The sequence below is a fragment of the Centruroides vittatus genome, unplaced genomic scaffold (genome assembly GCF_030686945.1).
Source record: "Centruroides vittatus isolate TY-2023 unplaced genomic scaffold, ASM3068694v2 contig_1562, whole genome shotgun sequence".
Taxonomy (NCBI): Eukaryota; Metazoa; Arthropoda; class Arachnida; order Scorpiones; family Buthidae; genus Centruroides; species Centruroides vittatus.
In genome coordinates this window covers 38,035-54,753 of record NW_027120961.1, presented here as the reverse complement: position 1 = coordinate 54,753, position 16,719 = coordinate 38,035, and the positions used below count along the sequence as shown (strand labels likewise).

The 16,719-nt window shown below is 33.0% G+C and overlaps 1 protein-coding gene across 1 annotated transcript; it reads right to left on the bottom strand.

Annotated features, from left to right (window-relative positions):
- Positions 1 to 15,911: 15,911 nt before the first annotated feature.
- LOC136968776 (tigger transposable element-derived protein 1-like) lies at positions 15,912 to 16,496 on the bottom strand. The gene has a single exon (XM_067262809.1). It carries the CDS (start codon positions 16,494 to 16,496, stop codon positions 15,912 to 15,914), a length of 585 nt encoding a protein of 194 aa, XP_067118910.1.
- Positions 16,497 to 16,719: the final 223 nt, after the last annotated feature.

Below are 16,719 nucleotides of genomic sequence, written 5' to 3'. Positions count from 1 at the left end.
AGTTGTATTCATGTATATTTAAAATTAAAAGCCGCAAATTTCTACGGCTGGATGCTAAACGGTAAATTGTAGATAAAACCTGTAGAAAAATACAGATATTTAATAACTTTGCTCGGCAGTAAGCATTCAATCACAATTTAATCACCTTATGTTATATGACTGTTGTGATGCACAAGGTGTCCAGGTTTTGTGTTCTCAATGTTCGTATTTCTGTGGCTCGAGTTGAATTTTTAAGATATCAAAACACTTCACGTGATATTGTAATTACTACCACAAATTGTATTGCTAAATGATAATCACCATGGGTATTTTTAATTTGCATTGCAATTCTCGCATGTACCATGAAAAAAGCGGTATAAAATCTCAGTTGTTTATGTGATAACATTAGTTTAAATCAGGGATTTAAACTAATCCACATCATAAAATCATTTTAAATGTACTGCTTGCATCTAACTAGCGAATCGGAGATAATCGGAGATAAGCAGAAAAACTAAAATATAAAAATTAAATATAAAAAAAATTGGTAAAAATATTAGTGAAAAAGTTCAAACGTAGACCCGTACAATGCACTGCTTAAGCAAATAAATAACAGGTTTTCGAAAGTGCCGGATAATCGAGAGTTATAATTTTTTCTAAGAAGCTTCTCTGCATTTATTATAATCGAAGCACATCTGTTCCATTTTTCAAAATTATTTATCAAATCTGAAACTTTGTCTATAGCGTATAAACGTTCTTAAAGATGATTATGCTTACTTCTGCGAGTTCGGTCATGGGTTCGCTTCTCACTAGGACCAGCTGGCGACGTGGAGTTTCCCGGGTTTTCTTTACGTCTGTAACGCCTGAATTTGGGCCAGTTTTTCTTAGAAAGACCTCCCAGAAGGCATTATTCTTCTAGTATAAATAAATATATATTATTATTAACTACTTCACACGCACATCTCAACTTACCACTGGGCTCCATTGCGTACTTGCTCTTGCCTGACATAAAAGACAACGGAGAATGTACGTACAACATTCCTGTTCTTATGACTTAACTTTTTCATTAATGTTTAATTGTATGCGTGTTCTCAAGAAAAAGTTTAATGGCTGCTAATTAGAGATGTCCGTTATTTGCATCTTCGACTATATATGCTTGTATTATCGATATTAAAAATATATATATGTTAAATTTTTCATCTGTTCTCCAGACATTAAGCTAATGAAACTATTACATAACTGCTACGTTTGTGAAGTTTTAATGTTTCCAACTAAAAACAAAAATGAGCAAAACTATTTTAACTTTTCCCGTATAAAACACCAAACGATCGCCTAAATATCGGGCTACAATATGGCAACTTAAATAATTGCTAAAAAGTAATTTGTCACTAGAGGTTGACGTTAGGAGCCATCTTTTAAGAAAATTAATAGTTATAATTAAATAAATAAATTATTGAATGAAATTTAGAACTTTCTGGAATAAAAGAACTGACCGGGGACGAAGCTTCAAACCGCAACTTACGCTTGCCGTGCGGTGCGCTTTAAATAGCCATATTGTAACCCGATATTTAGGCGATCGTTTGGTGTTTTATTATATACTGATTCGGTATAGTGATGTTATTATTTTCCGGTATAATTTTAAATTCGGTGTGTTGTGCTGCATGTTTCGATATTTTATTTAAACATTTTTATATTTTTAATTATTATATAATGACATCTTGCTGAATTTTGAAGGTGTGAATAGGGTTCACGAAAAACTGATAATGCAGTTAAGCGGGAAATCGTCATTTAATCCGACCATATTCGAGATTTGTCATGAAATCGCTATATCTCCCCACCTGTTTGAATTTTATCCAGGAAAATATACTATCGTCAATACTTCTAATAACCACAAGTCTATGCTAAATTTTAAGGTGAAAAAAATCGTGTTTCCTCACACACAAGAGCTCACTCGGCGGAAGTTGACAAAACTTGTTTTAGTGAACTAGAAAATATTATAAGAAAAACTGAATAGCTGGAATATTGTCAATACTCTCGACGCAAACCAATTTGACTTACTATGGGGACCAGCCCAATAACCATAAAATATTTTATGGTTCTCTGTTTTTAACTTATTCTTTGTGCTGACTGCGATCTGTCGACACGTACGAACGTTTGCCCCGCAGTTGCATATAGACTTATTTGTACGTTAATTCCTTCATTAAACAAAGGTACTTTGACCACTACAATGTGTTTTGTCTGTGTGTCTCTCCACTGATTCCGGATTAACGACAGGTTATGGGTCCAGACACTAACACTATAACGAAACTGAACAGAACAACTAGATCTTGGTTCAACTTGTTCAACATCTTGGTTCGTATCTTTTGCCTTTACTATTTTTCGTCTATCGATCTTCGCGTCCGAAATGATGAATTCATTTAAAGTCGAGCTATTAAATCGAGAAAACTACGATACATGGAATCTGTAAGCTAAAGCCTTACTCGATAGGAATGGAATGTGGGAATACGCTAACGGAGCGGTACCTTGTCTCACCCAGTAATCCCGAGCCTCGATCAGATCACGACGCCTCGACAAAAAACGACCGTAAAGCAAGATCAAGTCTTATGTTAATGTTAAGTCCGCCCGAGCTAAAACATATAAAAAACTGCTGCACATCGAGAAGAAATTTGCGACAAACTCAAATCAATTTACCAGGCTCAGGGACCAGCAAAAATGGCCTCTTTAATAAACACCTAAATTTTTACGAAGCTGCATGAAGGAGGAGATGTGCAGGATCACATTGCCGAATTCTAGAACACTGCGGACAAGCTGGCCGATTTAGGAATTATAGTTGTACGAAGAACTTCTCTCGGTGTTATTACTATACAGCTTACCCAACAGTTTCAACACCTTTCGCACTGCGATCGAAACGAGAGACGACCTTCTGAAGTTCCAAATCCTAAAAGTCAAGATATTTGAGGAATATGAAGGATGATGTTCCCGCGAATCACAAAACGATGATGCGCTTACCGTCCGTTATCAAGGATCGAAACTGCGATGTAATTTTTGCAAAAAACCTGGCCACAGAAAACGAGATTGTCGTGAAGAGAGAAGAAAATCAACCGAGGTCCAGCAAAGTCGACAGCTGAATGTTTTTCACACGTGAGTCTCTACATTTCACACTGGAATGTCATGTGATGCTTGGTGTCTCGACAGCGGAGCCACATCACACATTTGTTCTGACCAAAGAAAATTTTCAGATTTGCGAACTACCTCTAACACAAAATTGGATCTCGCAAATGATCAAATCATATCCATCGATGCAGTTAGTACGGCCCAAATTCACTTTGATACTGGCACACAGGAACGATCGTTTGACTTACTTAACACTCTCCGTGTGCCATCACTTTGCACAAACCTCTTATCTGTCTCCAAAATAACCGAAAAAGGCCATAAGGTAATATTTGATAAGTTTAAAGCACGGGTCATCGACTCAAAGAAAACAACAGCCATAGTGGCAGATTGCATTGGCAACCTATATTACGTACTACCTCGAAACGATCGAATCCACGTTTCCCAAAAAAATCTCTAATCAATGGATTATGAATCTGGAACGACAGATTTGGTCATCTTCATGCTACTGCACTAAGAAAATTGTTAGATCGAGGAGGGGTCACTGGCCTCAAATTCGACAAAAAAAAAAAAAACGGCTTGATACATGTGAGACATGCATTCCGGGAAAATGTCACGTTTACTTTTTCCCCATCCCCTTGTCAAACGGACAAGCCGACCACTCGAAATCATTTATACGCGGACCTATGCAGAAGAGATCTCTTATAGGATTGCTTTACTTTATTACATTTATTGAGGATTATACTCGATAGACTGAGGTACGTTTTCTAAAGACCAAAGACGAACTGTTTGAGACGCTAAAAGACGTCAAAGTCTACCTAGAGAACCTGGACAAAAAATCAAAGCCATCCAGAGCGACAATGAAAGGGAATACTGTTGCAAGAAAATGAGCATCTTCCTCAAGCGAAAGGGAATCACATATCGAACATCAACTGCGAAAATTCCACAACAAAATAGAGTCGTAGAGTGCAAAAATCGAACACTGGTAGAGATTGCACGATTCATGATGATCCACTCTTACCACCTATTGGGCTGAAGCCAATTTTACAGCCAATCACATTCGCAACCGATCCCTGTTTCAAAGCATAGATGGTGAGACTCCATACGAATTATTCAAAAGAAAAATTCCTGATGTCAGCCATTTTCATACCTTCATAAGAAAAGTTCTAATTCTAAACAAAAATCCTAATAAAGGCAAATTCGATCCACATACTCAATCTTGCACATTTGTAGGTTACTCCGAATTTTCAATAGCATATCGTGTCATTTTCGATGGTGAAAAAAACGTAACCACCTCTTGAGATGTCAAGTTCACAGAAAAAATTTCGAATACCGAACTTTTCGAAGACTTCATTAACAATTCAACTTTAAAACATAACTCTCTCACCACTACTAATCGACTTAACTCAATAGAGATAACTACACAGCCAACTCAAGTCAATAATAGAAGAACTGATACTTCACATCAACCTGCCAACATCCACACGCAAACGGCAGAAGTTCCTGAGATACGGGAAAAACAACCATCCATAAGAAGAGGACCGGGACGACCGCTCAAACTAAAAACTAAAAATCGCGGTAGACCCTCGAAACAATAACACATGATCCAAATCAATCCCCAAGATAGCAATAACAAAGTAAACGATGAGCAAGTCAGCATCACTCATCACTTTGCTGAAATTCCGCTACACTAAGCTATACATAGCTCTGAAGCCGACGAATGAAAAACAGCCATCGAAAAGGAAATCAGCTCATTACTCGAAAACAATTTTTTGAATATCTTTGACATACCACCTAATAGAAAACTGATCGGCTGCAGACTCGTCCTACGAAACAAGTTCAATCCTGACAGAACGTTGGAGCGACGCAAAGCACGATAAGTCGCCAAAGCTTACACTCAAAAAGGCGGTATATATTACGAAGAAACATTCGCTCCTGTAGTCTGACACAGTTCACTTTGAACAGTCATGGCACTGGCAGCCGAACTCGACCTAGAAGTCCACCAATCCGACGTTACAACAGCATTCCTAAATAGTGATATCCAAAAAAACATCCTCATGAAAATTTCAAGCCAGCTGAATGAAACTCTCGATAACATTATAAACGACCAGTGTGAACTCCAAGCAGTATAAGAACGAGCTATTAAATGGTCAAAGCAACTTGAAGATGGAAAACATAAAGTTCGCAAATTAAATAGAGCTATCTACGGTCTACAGCAAGCAGGTCGTCAGTGGTATAAATAACTGGATTCGCAATTAACTAAACTGGGAGTCCAACCCATCGCTGTCGATCCTTGCTTTTATATAGCAAAAAATGATTAGTACATCATTATAGTAGCTATTTATGTAGACGACTTGATAACAGCATGCAACGACAAAGCAAAGCTCAATACTATAAAATCTGAACTCGGCACAATTTTTAGATTACGAGACATGGGACCAATTCACTGAGCTCTGGGTATCGAATTCTCTCCAGTCCGAAAAGGAGAGGAAGAAAGAAATCACAATGTCTTAGAAGCAATACATTCTAGACATCTTAAACCGTTTCGGAATAGAAGAAAGCAAATCCATCGCTACTCCACTCGACAGAAATTCATAACTGCTAAAACCGAGTGTAGAAGAAAGCCTTTCTGAATGTGAGCAAAGAAAAATTTCATACCAAAAATTTTATCGGCACACTTACGTATCTCGCTGTCGGTACTCGCCCTGACATTGCTTACACAGTCAGCATGTTGATCCAATTCAACACTTGCTACAACCATACTCACTGGCAAGCAGCAAAATGAGTGCTCCGCTACCTCAAATGCACTGCGGACTACGGAATCACATTCAAAAAAACAGGTAAACCACTAGAAAGCTATGTGGATGCCGATTGGGGAGCATGTCTGAATGATCGACGTAGCTACACTGGCTATGTGTATTCATGCTCGCAAGCGCAGTAGTGATCTGGGAATCAGGAGAACAACGTACTGTCGCACTCAGCTCAACTGAAGCCGAATACATCAGATAAACCGAAGCAGCAAAGGAAGCAATCTATCTTAATACTATTATATTGACTTCTTCTGAAATGTTTGAAAGGAAAAGGTACGATTTAATTTATCATTCTATAATATTTTGTAATATAAGAAAATACAAGTTCATAATTGTGCTATAGTTAGCAGAAGAGAAAAGTATACCCGAAACGCGTATCGCCGTGTAAGATATTTCGACGACGAAGAGTGATATTAAAGATGCCAATTATCTATCTGTACACCCAGTATTGAAGTAAATAATACTAATTTACATGAAACTGACTATTTGAAAACAAACAAATATATTTAAATTATATTTTTTAATATTTAAATCAACTTCTAATTATTTATAATTGCTATACTTTAAATTTCCGGAATTAAGAATATTTATAAAATTTATTCTATTGTCACGCGATTCTGCTATAACATTCACTATACATAACCCAGATCGAAGTTTTACAATGCAATTTAGCTGCAATTCTGAGCAATAAATTCACTGTATTACAAAAATTAAATTTTAAAATATTAAATTACATTTGATGTAAAGTCTATAAATATAATATGTAAATATATATAAATATGTATTCCTTATATGAAAGATGCAGTTTCTGATATAACTTTAATTTATATAACTCGCAGTAGTTTCTTACGTAATCATGTAACACTAATCAGTTTCTAAAAATTTTTAAGATTACATATTCTACGCCACTAAACCAGTGTTTCATAATACGACCTGAGAATCCCACCAGACACCCAGTAAATAAAAGTCGTGGATTCACTCCCTTTCTAAAAACCGGTCACGTGGACTTTTCCGTGTTAGATTTACGTTAAATAAGTGCGAATTGCAAATAAAAGTTTTCCCGGGAGGCATTTCTCTTTGACAGACACCCATGTGTCGTGTTGCTGTTTACGAATAGAAACTTTAATACACGAATATAATTAATTATTAATCCGGTAAAGTCCATGGTTTTCCTAACACACATGGAATGTGTATAATGACTCGGTCAGAAGTGTGTTCATGAATTATTCTTATTTTTGACCTTGGTTATTATTGAGGAATTATCGCGCAAAACTTAATAGCCACATGTGCCGAATACTTCTTCAGATGCCTGTATTTAAATACAGAACTTGCTATAAATTTGTTAATCAAAATGCAGATATATTTACAACATTATAGACTTCATAGGTTAATAAATATTACTAGATTACAATCTACAATTCAAAAGTTCTCGAAACACATAAATAAACAATAAACGATGAACTAAAACGATTAACGTATGTTATGTTTACATTGTATATTAATTATTTTACACGTAGAACTGAGAAAATCCACGTGGCCATCCTGCTGGCTAGGCGCGAACCCACAAAAAATTTCGTTTTTTGTTTATCTATTCGTTGGATTAAGTTATTGTTATAATTGTATAACCTAAGTTAATTATAAGCGTGTTTTGACGTTCTCTATGAAATAACGTTTTTAAGTATATTTATATATTGTTCTACAGATTTTATCTGCAGTTTAACATTTAGCATCCAGCTCCAAATTTTTAGCTTTCGATCATTAATTTACATGAAAACAAATCAAAAACTTAACTGTCAATCGAGGAAACATTGTTTTATTACATTTTTTAAGTATTGTTGCTGAAAAAAGTAGAATATAATAAAAAATCGTAGTAAGAAGAAGTAACTAGTATAACGAATACAGCATTATTACGTCAATTTACAAATATGATTATAAATTAATTAACAATATTGAATGGCCTCACTTTGCGTTTTCTGCTTCTAATTTTTTTATCTTGTTAACAAGAATTTCTTTAATAAATACTACAGAAGCGATTAAATATCCTGTAAGTAATAAATAGAGTATACTCTTAATATCATCCATTTTCAGAGGTTCATCATTAGTATCAGTAGTAGTTGTCTTATCATCGTAGAAGTCGTTTCTTCTTTTTTCGTCAACAATGTCTCTGTTGATTTTTTCAGATATTCCACTTTCTTGAATACGATTTACTCTGTTAAATATAAATAAAAATTATAACTCTTCAGTATTAGACTTTTGTATATAGAGAGTACATTACTTGAGTTAACACTTAAATAGTAGCTCTTACATTATTCACCATAAAGAGATTACGTCAATAACTATTTATTTTTTTATAAATTAAATCTATAAAAATCGATACTACATATTTTGCAGCATATCTTGTTATACAAAGTTCTAGTAATATTCAGCGATTGAGTGAATAAAACTACTGAACACCAGTCGTTGAACGCTCCTTTATTTCTAGTCATTGAAATGCCTACATGTAAATTCGCATGTTTTATTGTAAGTGTTTCACATCTAAACAATAGACCAGAAAAAAGGAAAAACTCAAATATAACTTATGAATTTTGATGGTTTCATTGCCGTATTATAATCTCATAATTATATTTGTATAACATGGTATAAATTTATTTTACTCTCAAAATGAAAACTTCTTTTTAGTTTTTACTGATTGAAAAATACGTTATGATGTTAACGAATAGATGAGAAATTGTGTTTTCTATTTATCATGTGCATATAATATAAAATATCAATAATTATTTTTAATTATGACATTGTAGCGTAAATCATAGTTAGACGGTGAATGAATTTTCTGCAAGCAAAAACTTAGAAAGTAAATTTTATTTTTAAAAAAAACTATAAATTAAATATTCTATATCTTTATATATATATGATAATAATGTTTTTATGTACGCCATTATATATGAAATTTGAATATTTGCGGAGTTTCGCATACGTGGATCGTTATGATATCAATCCCTGGCATAAACCAGGTAGAATACAATACATTTGAATTATTGATATAAATATTTCATAATTTATACACGAATTAAAAATATAACTTTTATATTAATTAATGAATTTCAGGTATTAATTGCGTACTTGTTGCAAGTTACTTCCAGTTTCTTCCTCATTTGTTAAATATGTCATCGTTATTCTAAAGTGTTATGGAAGCTGCACATTTTTGTTTTGCAATACTACGGTGTTCGCTATAGTAATTGTTAAATTTATGATTATCTTCAGTTATTGCACTCCATAAACAACTACCGCAACGGAGAAGTTGTTTTGTCATTTTGTGAGGTAAAATAAAATTAATTCTACATATTACCAGACACAATAAACTTACGCGCTAACATTATTATAGAATTATACTGATTAGTTTAAGTTCACTGAAACGACGTGTCGTCTGACGTTTATCGTTAGTCGAGTTTCTTCGCAGAAAGACCGAAACTCCTAATGTTCAGTGGCATTATCCAGTAAAAAATTGTAAGTGGTAGAAACACATTCTTTATACCTACGTTTTAGAGATTTCTTCAGCATAATTCACTTTGAGTAAGTTGATTTGTATTAACTGAAAATTCGTACAAAGTATGTCTTCTGAGATGAAGATTACTTCCTTTTGTTGTTTGTTCATGCTCAATTCAATTTTCTGTCTTGATGCTAACACGGCGTGAGTTTCATCAAGTACTTTTTTAATTGGTTCTCTGAACTCCTCCAAATGTTCGAAATAATTTTGACTTGCAACATTTTCAGTAAAGATTTTGATAACACTATTATCAATTCTTTTCTTATTGTTTATTATCTACAAAATATAAATAAGTGAAATTAATATAAATTAATATACACACGAAAGTTTAATATTTTTATAGAGGATCTAACTTACAGTTAAAAATATATAATGCTATAGAATTTATGTATAAACATATTTAATTATAATTATTTTCACTTTATTATAGTCATGTCATTTGTGAGGTAATTGTATAAGGCATTCAAAGCAACAATGTTTTTGTAGATGTACATTTAGGTAGAGTATTTAACATGGATACGCTAATAAATACAAAAATTAAAAACAATGTGTTTTAAGTTTAATTAAGGGATATAATTTTATATGTGACTGGTCTTTTATCTACGAGGTCTAATGACATTCTGCAGAAATATCTGAATTACTTGTTTTATAAATAATACACGTTAAATATCATTTACACTCACGATCAATTTCTCTTCATTTAATCACCTAAATCTTTTCAATGCTGATCTGAATTTCTCATGAATTATTAATTGCCATTCGATTTCGTAAATTATAATGGCATGTACTAAGGAGATTATTGTGATTATGTCGACTAGATTATTTATATTTATAGCAAGAAATGAAGATTCTTTTCCAGCAGAATAGTATGATAAATCTCATTGTTTTTAAACATTGTTATAATAACGTAAATAACAATTCTGGAAAAAAACAAACATTTCAAAAGTTTACTTATTACGTCAGTTGTCATGTATCCAGCTCTGCAATATTCACAAATGATAGTTTTGTAATTTATATAATTATACCATCATTTTTATATTCCTCGCGAATTTTAATACTAAAATCACACTCAACATTACATTAAAAGATTCTATGAATAGTTTTGTATTTTGAATTTATAACTACAATTATTTTTAATAAAATGATACATACGCCCAAATAAAATGGCAGAAAGAAATAATGTTCTTGACTGAACACGAAAAAAGTGATATTGTATCGTCCTACTTTCACCGATTGAGCCAATTCCTGAAATGTCTTAGGAATAGTTTCGGTTCCAGGATTAACCATGAACGATGGCAAAGTGTTGACATATGCTGATGTTAGGACAAATGCAATCAGGATCCAACATCCAATCAGGATACGAAAAGTCATGAGAAAATAACGATCTATTGTTGTGTCTGAAAAATATAATAATAATAAACGGAAATTATAATCAAGTACAGTCAAACCTGTTTTTATGCGCTCTTTTTATGTGCGATTTTTTTTGTGCGAATTTTTAATTTGTGCGGTTTTTTTGTGCGATTTTTTATTTTTGCGGTATAGTTGGCGACAAGTCTCGTGCGATTCGTCATGTCTCACGTTGACTTATAATAGCTAAATAAACTTATTATAGCATAAATGCGCTTATTATAGTAATATTATTGCATGAATATGCGAAAAATGAATTTCAAGTCAACAAAACACCACCTGGACAAAAATATGTAAAACAGACGATAGACCAGACGATGCAGTCAATTGCTGACATCTGTCGTCAATAAATTGTATTTCGTACAGTTTTGAGTTATTTTCTATGTGAGACTTTTTTTATTGGTCCCCGTTGATAGCATATTTTTTTAATTGTGTTGCGTAAACTATTTTTTACAGCCATTCGTGAAATTTCGTGCGATTTTTTTAATGCGTTTTTTTTAATGCGGTCCCTATCCCCCGCATAAAAACAGGTTTGACTGTACTTACGAAAATGATAAACACGTTTCAGTTTAGGAAATTACCGATTTTTTCTAGATAAGCACACAATTTTTGTAAGTGTCATATGTAAGCGGTCGCAGGAATTGCGCAAAAAAACTCTAAAATTGTGAAATTTATTAAACAATCTTTTAAATTTTAAATACAAGCCAACGACTTTGTAAATTTCTCTTAAAAAATGACGAAAGTGAACAAAAACTTATAAACGAACAGATGTAAACATACGTATAACACTAATTATCATCTCCAATTATTAAAAATCGTAACATAACAATTCATTGCTCATACACATTTTCGTAATATATTCGTTCTATGAAAATTGAAGTCGTGAACAATGTAATGATACTAACCTTGTCGAAGAAAGTTTCTGAATATAATCGAAAATAAGGTGAAAAATTTTGGCATCTCCTTGTTTCTATACTCATTCTCTTTCTTCATTATTTTATACGAAGTTATCAAAATGATAGAGAAAGATAAAGGAATACAAATCCAAACCTGAAATATAAATTTTCATAATTATTTCGTACTAGCAAGTAGGCCTGGCATTGCTCGGGCAAAAATAACGACAGCGAAGATTAAGATTACAGTATTACGTTATAGTCACAAAAGAAAAAGCGTAATTCTATTAACAAACTAAATATTTCTAAAGAAAGTTCGAATTTGAAAATTGAATGTTCTAATATTGTTCGATTTTCACGACGTGTTCTGATTATATCATTAGATTTTCATCGATTGTTACAAAGAAGAAAGGTCGAAAATAACCGAACTAACGTGTTTAAACTTGAAAATTGAATATATTCTAACATATCACTCTTTTTCTTTCTTTTTTTCCAGCACAGGTAAATCTTGCACGTCGCTTTCTCTTGCTCTCCATTGTTACGTAACACTTTTATTTTCGACACTTCCATTGTTACTTAACATTTCCATTGTTACTTCACACTTCGATTGTTACTTCAGACTTCCATTGTTACTTGACACTTCTATTGTTACTTAACACTTCCATTGTGGATGGAAGTGTTAAGACATAATCCTGTACCTCTTACCCGTGGTGAGGAATTTCGAAAATTCCCTTCTTAGTGTGCGTTCTCGTGACGTACCGTAACTGTGTACCAAATTTCAACTTTTAACTCCTAACCGTTTGGGCTCTGCACTGATTATTATTATTTTTATTATTATCAACTCGTCTCGATTATATATATAGATTTATAAAATATTTATGTTTTTATAATACAGTGAAACCTGCGATATCGATAACCTGTAAATTGCAGCTGTTTGTTCAGCAGTGTTTTCCTGTTTAAAAAATATCCTCCAAACAAAGACCACTTTATACAAAATTTCCATGTTTCTTTGAAAGGCCGTTGTTGAAAAGTCCTAGCGTATATTATTTTAAAAAGTTTTAAAATTATAAAAACCTAAATCGTGGGCATCATTGCTCTGGTTAAAGAATTAAAATTTTTGATTTTTTATTACACATTACATTAAAAATACGTTTCATTTCGACATATTTCACGTGGTTTTGTAATAGCCCAGCAATGGCCATATAGATAACACTGTTGAACTCTTGTAGTTGAATCCGAGTTTGTGTTTCACCCACATTCTGGCCGCGTAGTTTATCTACTTTTTTTCTAATATCTATCAGGTTGATAAAAAAAATTTTATATTTATATAATAAATAAACAATAAATATTTACCCTGGATGCATATTTTCCTTCGCACATGGCTAAAGTGCTTTATACTACCAATCAGTAAATCTGATACGTTATCAAATATTAAATATCTCTTTCTCGTGTAAATTTCGACGCGTATAGTAAAGTATATGTTTTTAATATGTAGAAAAAATAATAATTTCTAAAACATTACCATTATGTCAAAAGGTTTTGACAAGATAAACGCTTTATCTAAAGGTCTTGCAGCACGAATTGCAAATGTAGTTGAAGTATGCCTTATCGAAGAAGAATAAGACAGGTAACTTTGTCTGATATTACCATTATAAATAGCGATGTCTGCCTAGTAAACGAAATTAAATTTTTGAAATACATAGCCTATAGGAAAGTATAACTGCAGGATATAGATCTATCACCTTCTCTTTGATGAAATATGAGAATTCCAACCTTAAAGGAAAGAAACAGATTGTATGTAACACATGTAATAATATTTACGTATACTGTATGAAAAAAAAACATACTTAGAATGAAGACCCTGTGTTAATAAATCAATATATCTCCTAATAAATGATTCCTTCTTCTTTTCTCCTCTAATTTCCTAGAAAACAAGTTATTATTGTTATTTAATTTTAAATATTATTGTTTGTAAGATCATAGTTTAAATTTCACTTTGAATGTTCATTAGTTTTTTCTCTTCGTTTTAGAAAATGTTTTTCTGTAAACACAAATAACTAAAAACTGCTTCGGATGAATTACCTGAGTAAAAAATTATTCTAAAACGGATTATCACTGGCTGAATTATAAATGTTTTCGATAGAAAGCTACACGAATATTTAAAATTCCTTAGAACTAAACTGTCAATAAAAGGCGCAACGTTATGTTGTATGTGTGAGATTGCTTTGCATTCATAATAATAATTTTTCATTATGTTTATTAATAAATTGTTTAATTATTTTTGTTATTGTCTGAAAATGTGCCATCTGCTACTATTTGTATTTTGTCAGACATTCGTGAAATAAGAACTGTTAATTTTAATGCAATTATTATAATATACATATTTATCTGACTTTTAAACAAACAACAGCTGTTTCTCTTAAATTAAAACACACGATATACAAATGTGTTACTTGACATACTTTACAGAAAGTTAATATTTAATTCGTTTATTTATTTGTGTTATCAGATTAAATCATACTAAAAAAACATATCTTTTTTAATCCACAAATATTTTATGTCAGTACAAATAAGTCAAAATGCAGAATTGAAAATTTTACCCAAAAATTACATAAGATTCTCGGTAACAACATATATAATCGAGTGTTGTTTTAGCTAATATGGTAATTTATTTTAAAAGTCTTTTATATAGTTAATTATTCTAAAATGGCAAAATGCTAGTTTTCAGGGTAGGAATGAGTTTAATGAAAAGTTTTAAATGCGAATAACCAGTAAAATCGTCATTTACTCCGACCATACTTGACTTACGAACCCCTTTATTTTCCCCCTTCTTCGACTTATAACTAACAATATTTAATATCATTATATCCCCGAATATCTTCTTGCAAAATTTCGGAAATACAGTCAAACCTGTTTTTGCGGGGTATAGAGACCGCATTAAAAAAAACGCATAAAAAATCGCACGAAACTTCACGAGGGGCTGTAAAAAATAGTTTTCGCAACACAATGAAAAAATATTTTTTTATGCGGTCCCTATTGACCGCATAAAGAAATTCTCACATAGAAAATAACTCAAAACCGTACGAAATAACTACGAAATGTGTAAGTTGCCGACGTATGGGGGCAATTAGTTAATTGCACGTCAGGAAAAACCCAGGGACCGATCGTTCGTGGGTGGTGGCAACCGAGGCAAAGATGACAAGTGTCTTACAATAACTGTTTATTTTAACATCAAATTTTTCTCCTTTTTTCTGTTGATTGTTTACATCCCGGGTCTAATATACGAGCACCGCGACATCCCCTTCGTTGTTTATTACCGCGCTGCGTTTGCTTTAGAAGTAATGTTTTACATCGGTCGGATTTGTAGCCTGACACGCGTTCTTGCTCTGATCGACTTTTTTAAATTTCCCGATGTAGCAATCTTGTAAACAATCGAAATCCCGGCGCGATTTTAAAATTTTCACAATTGCTTTTTTAAACGAAATCATGACGAGGCTTGGCAGCCGCTTGGAATCTCGCCAAACCTTTTAGAATCTGATTTAAAACATACACATGCGAACATTTTAAAATATTTTATTTACATATGTACTGAACTTATTTTGCACATACAAAACTTTTCAAAACGTATAACCGTTATTCTTCGTAGTCTGACAATACGCGAATTTTGTTGTGGTAAACTGGTTCAAAATCGTCACTTGAAAATACTACCTCACTCGTTTAGAGTTGACTTTTTTTCAGTTACCAAGTAGTCGGTGATCAGTTTTTGCGACGACTGTTGTTTCACTAGATGCTTGTATATGTCTCGGTAGCCAGATATACAAGATTGAAGCTTTTTTTAGAATTTTGAAGCTCTTTCAGAATTGGCATCGATTGTAAGAAAATGACATCCTAATTTATGGCAAAGTTTGAGTCCTGCATAGATTTTATCTGCTGTCATACAATCGGGTTCTTCTTGCCTATCAGTAACATCTGTTATGTAATTTATAATGTCATCATCCCATACGGTTTCATCCTGAATCATTTCGACAAGATCATTTTTACTGAAAGTATTAAACCAGTCTCCGCCGATGCCATGTGCTAGCGTAACGATTTCTGTTGTTAACATTAATGTGTTTTCGGTTGCACTTTTATTGATGACACATTCTGGCCACGCTGCTTTCTAGCATGCATTTAATGCGTGTTGTTTATTTCAGTAATTGCTGCAGCAGCGTGATTTATGCAGTCCAATATCGAATACTTTTTCCAAACTTCAGTCAAGGTTATTGCATCGTTTTCAAGTTTTTTCAAAATGTATCTGAAAGTTGACTTTACGTAGTGTTTCTTAAAAGCTGCGATGATGTCCTGATCTAATGGTTGTATAAGGCTTGACGTATTGGGTAGTAAAAATACTATTTTCACATTAGGGTGCTCTATACGAGGATGCCCGGGTGCATTGTCAACAATTAGCAATACGTTAAAAGGAAGTCCCATATCAGTCATATATTGTTTAACTTCTAAAACGAAGCAATCGTTGAACCATGTTATAAAAACAGGTGCTGTGACCCATGCTTTTTTATTTGCCATGAAATGGACTGGAAGCTCAGCTACATTTTTGCCCTTTAGCGCACGGGGGTGCAATAATTTATTTATCATAAGCGGTTTTAACATTCTCGCTCCAGATGCATTACTACAAAGTAATAATGTTACTCTGTCTTTTGCAGCGTTAAAACCACTTGCCGTTTTCTCGGACTTGGCGATGAACGTTCGGCTAGGCATTTTTTTCTAAAACAACCCAGTCTCGTCTGCATTAAATACTTGATCCGGGCAATATCCACCATCTTCAATAATTTTTGCTAACACTTTAGAATAATTTTTAGCGGCTGTTTCATCAGCGGATGCAGCTTCGCCCTTTATCTTCAGATTGTGAAGTGCGTGTCGTCGAAAAAACCCGACTAACCAGCCATTGCTTGCAGAAAATTTCCGGCTTTGAGTGTGAGAC

Bases quoted from the DNA above. Each gene is read 5' to 3' on its own strand.
- LOC136968776 (XM_067262809.1), bottom strand. From the start codon at position 16,496: ATGCCTAGCCGAACGTTCATCGCCAAGTCCGAGAAAACGGCAAGTGGT.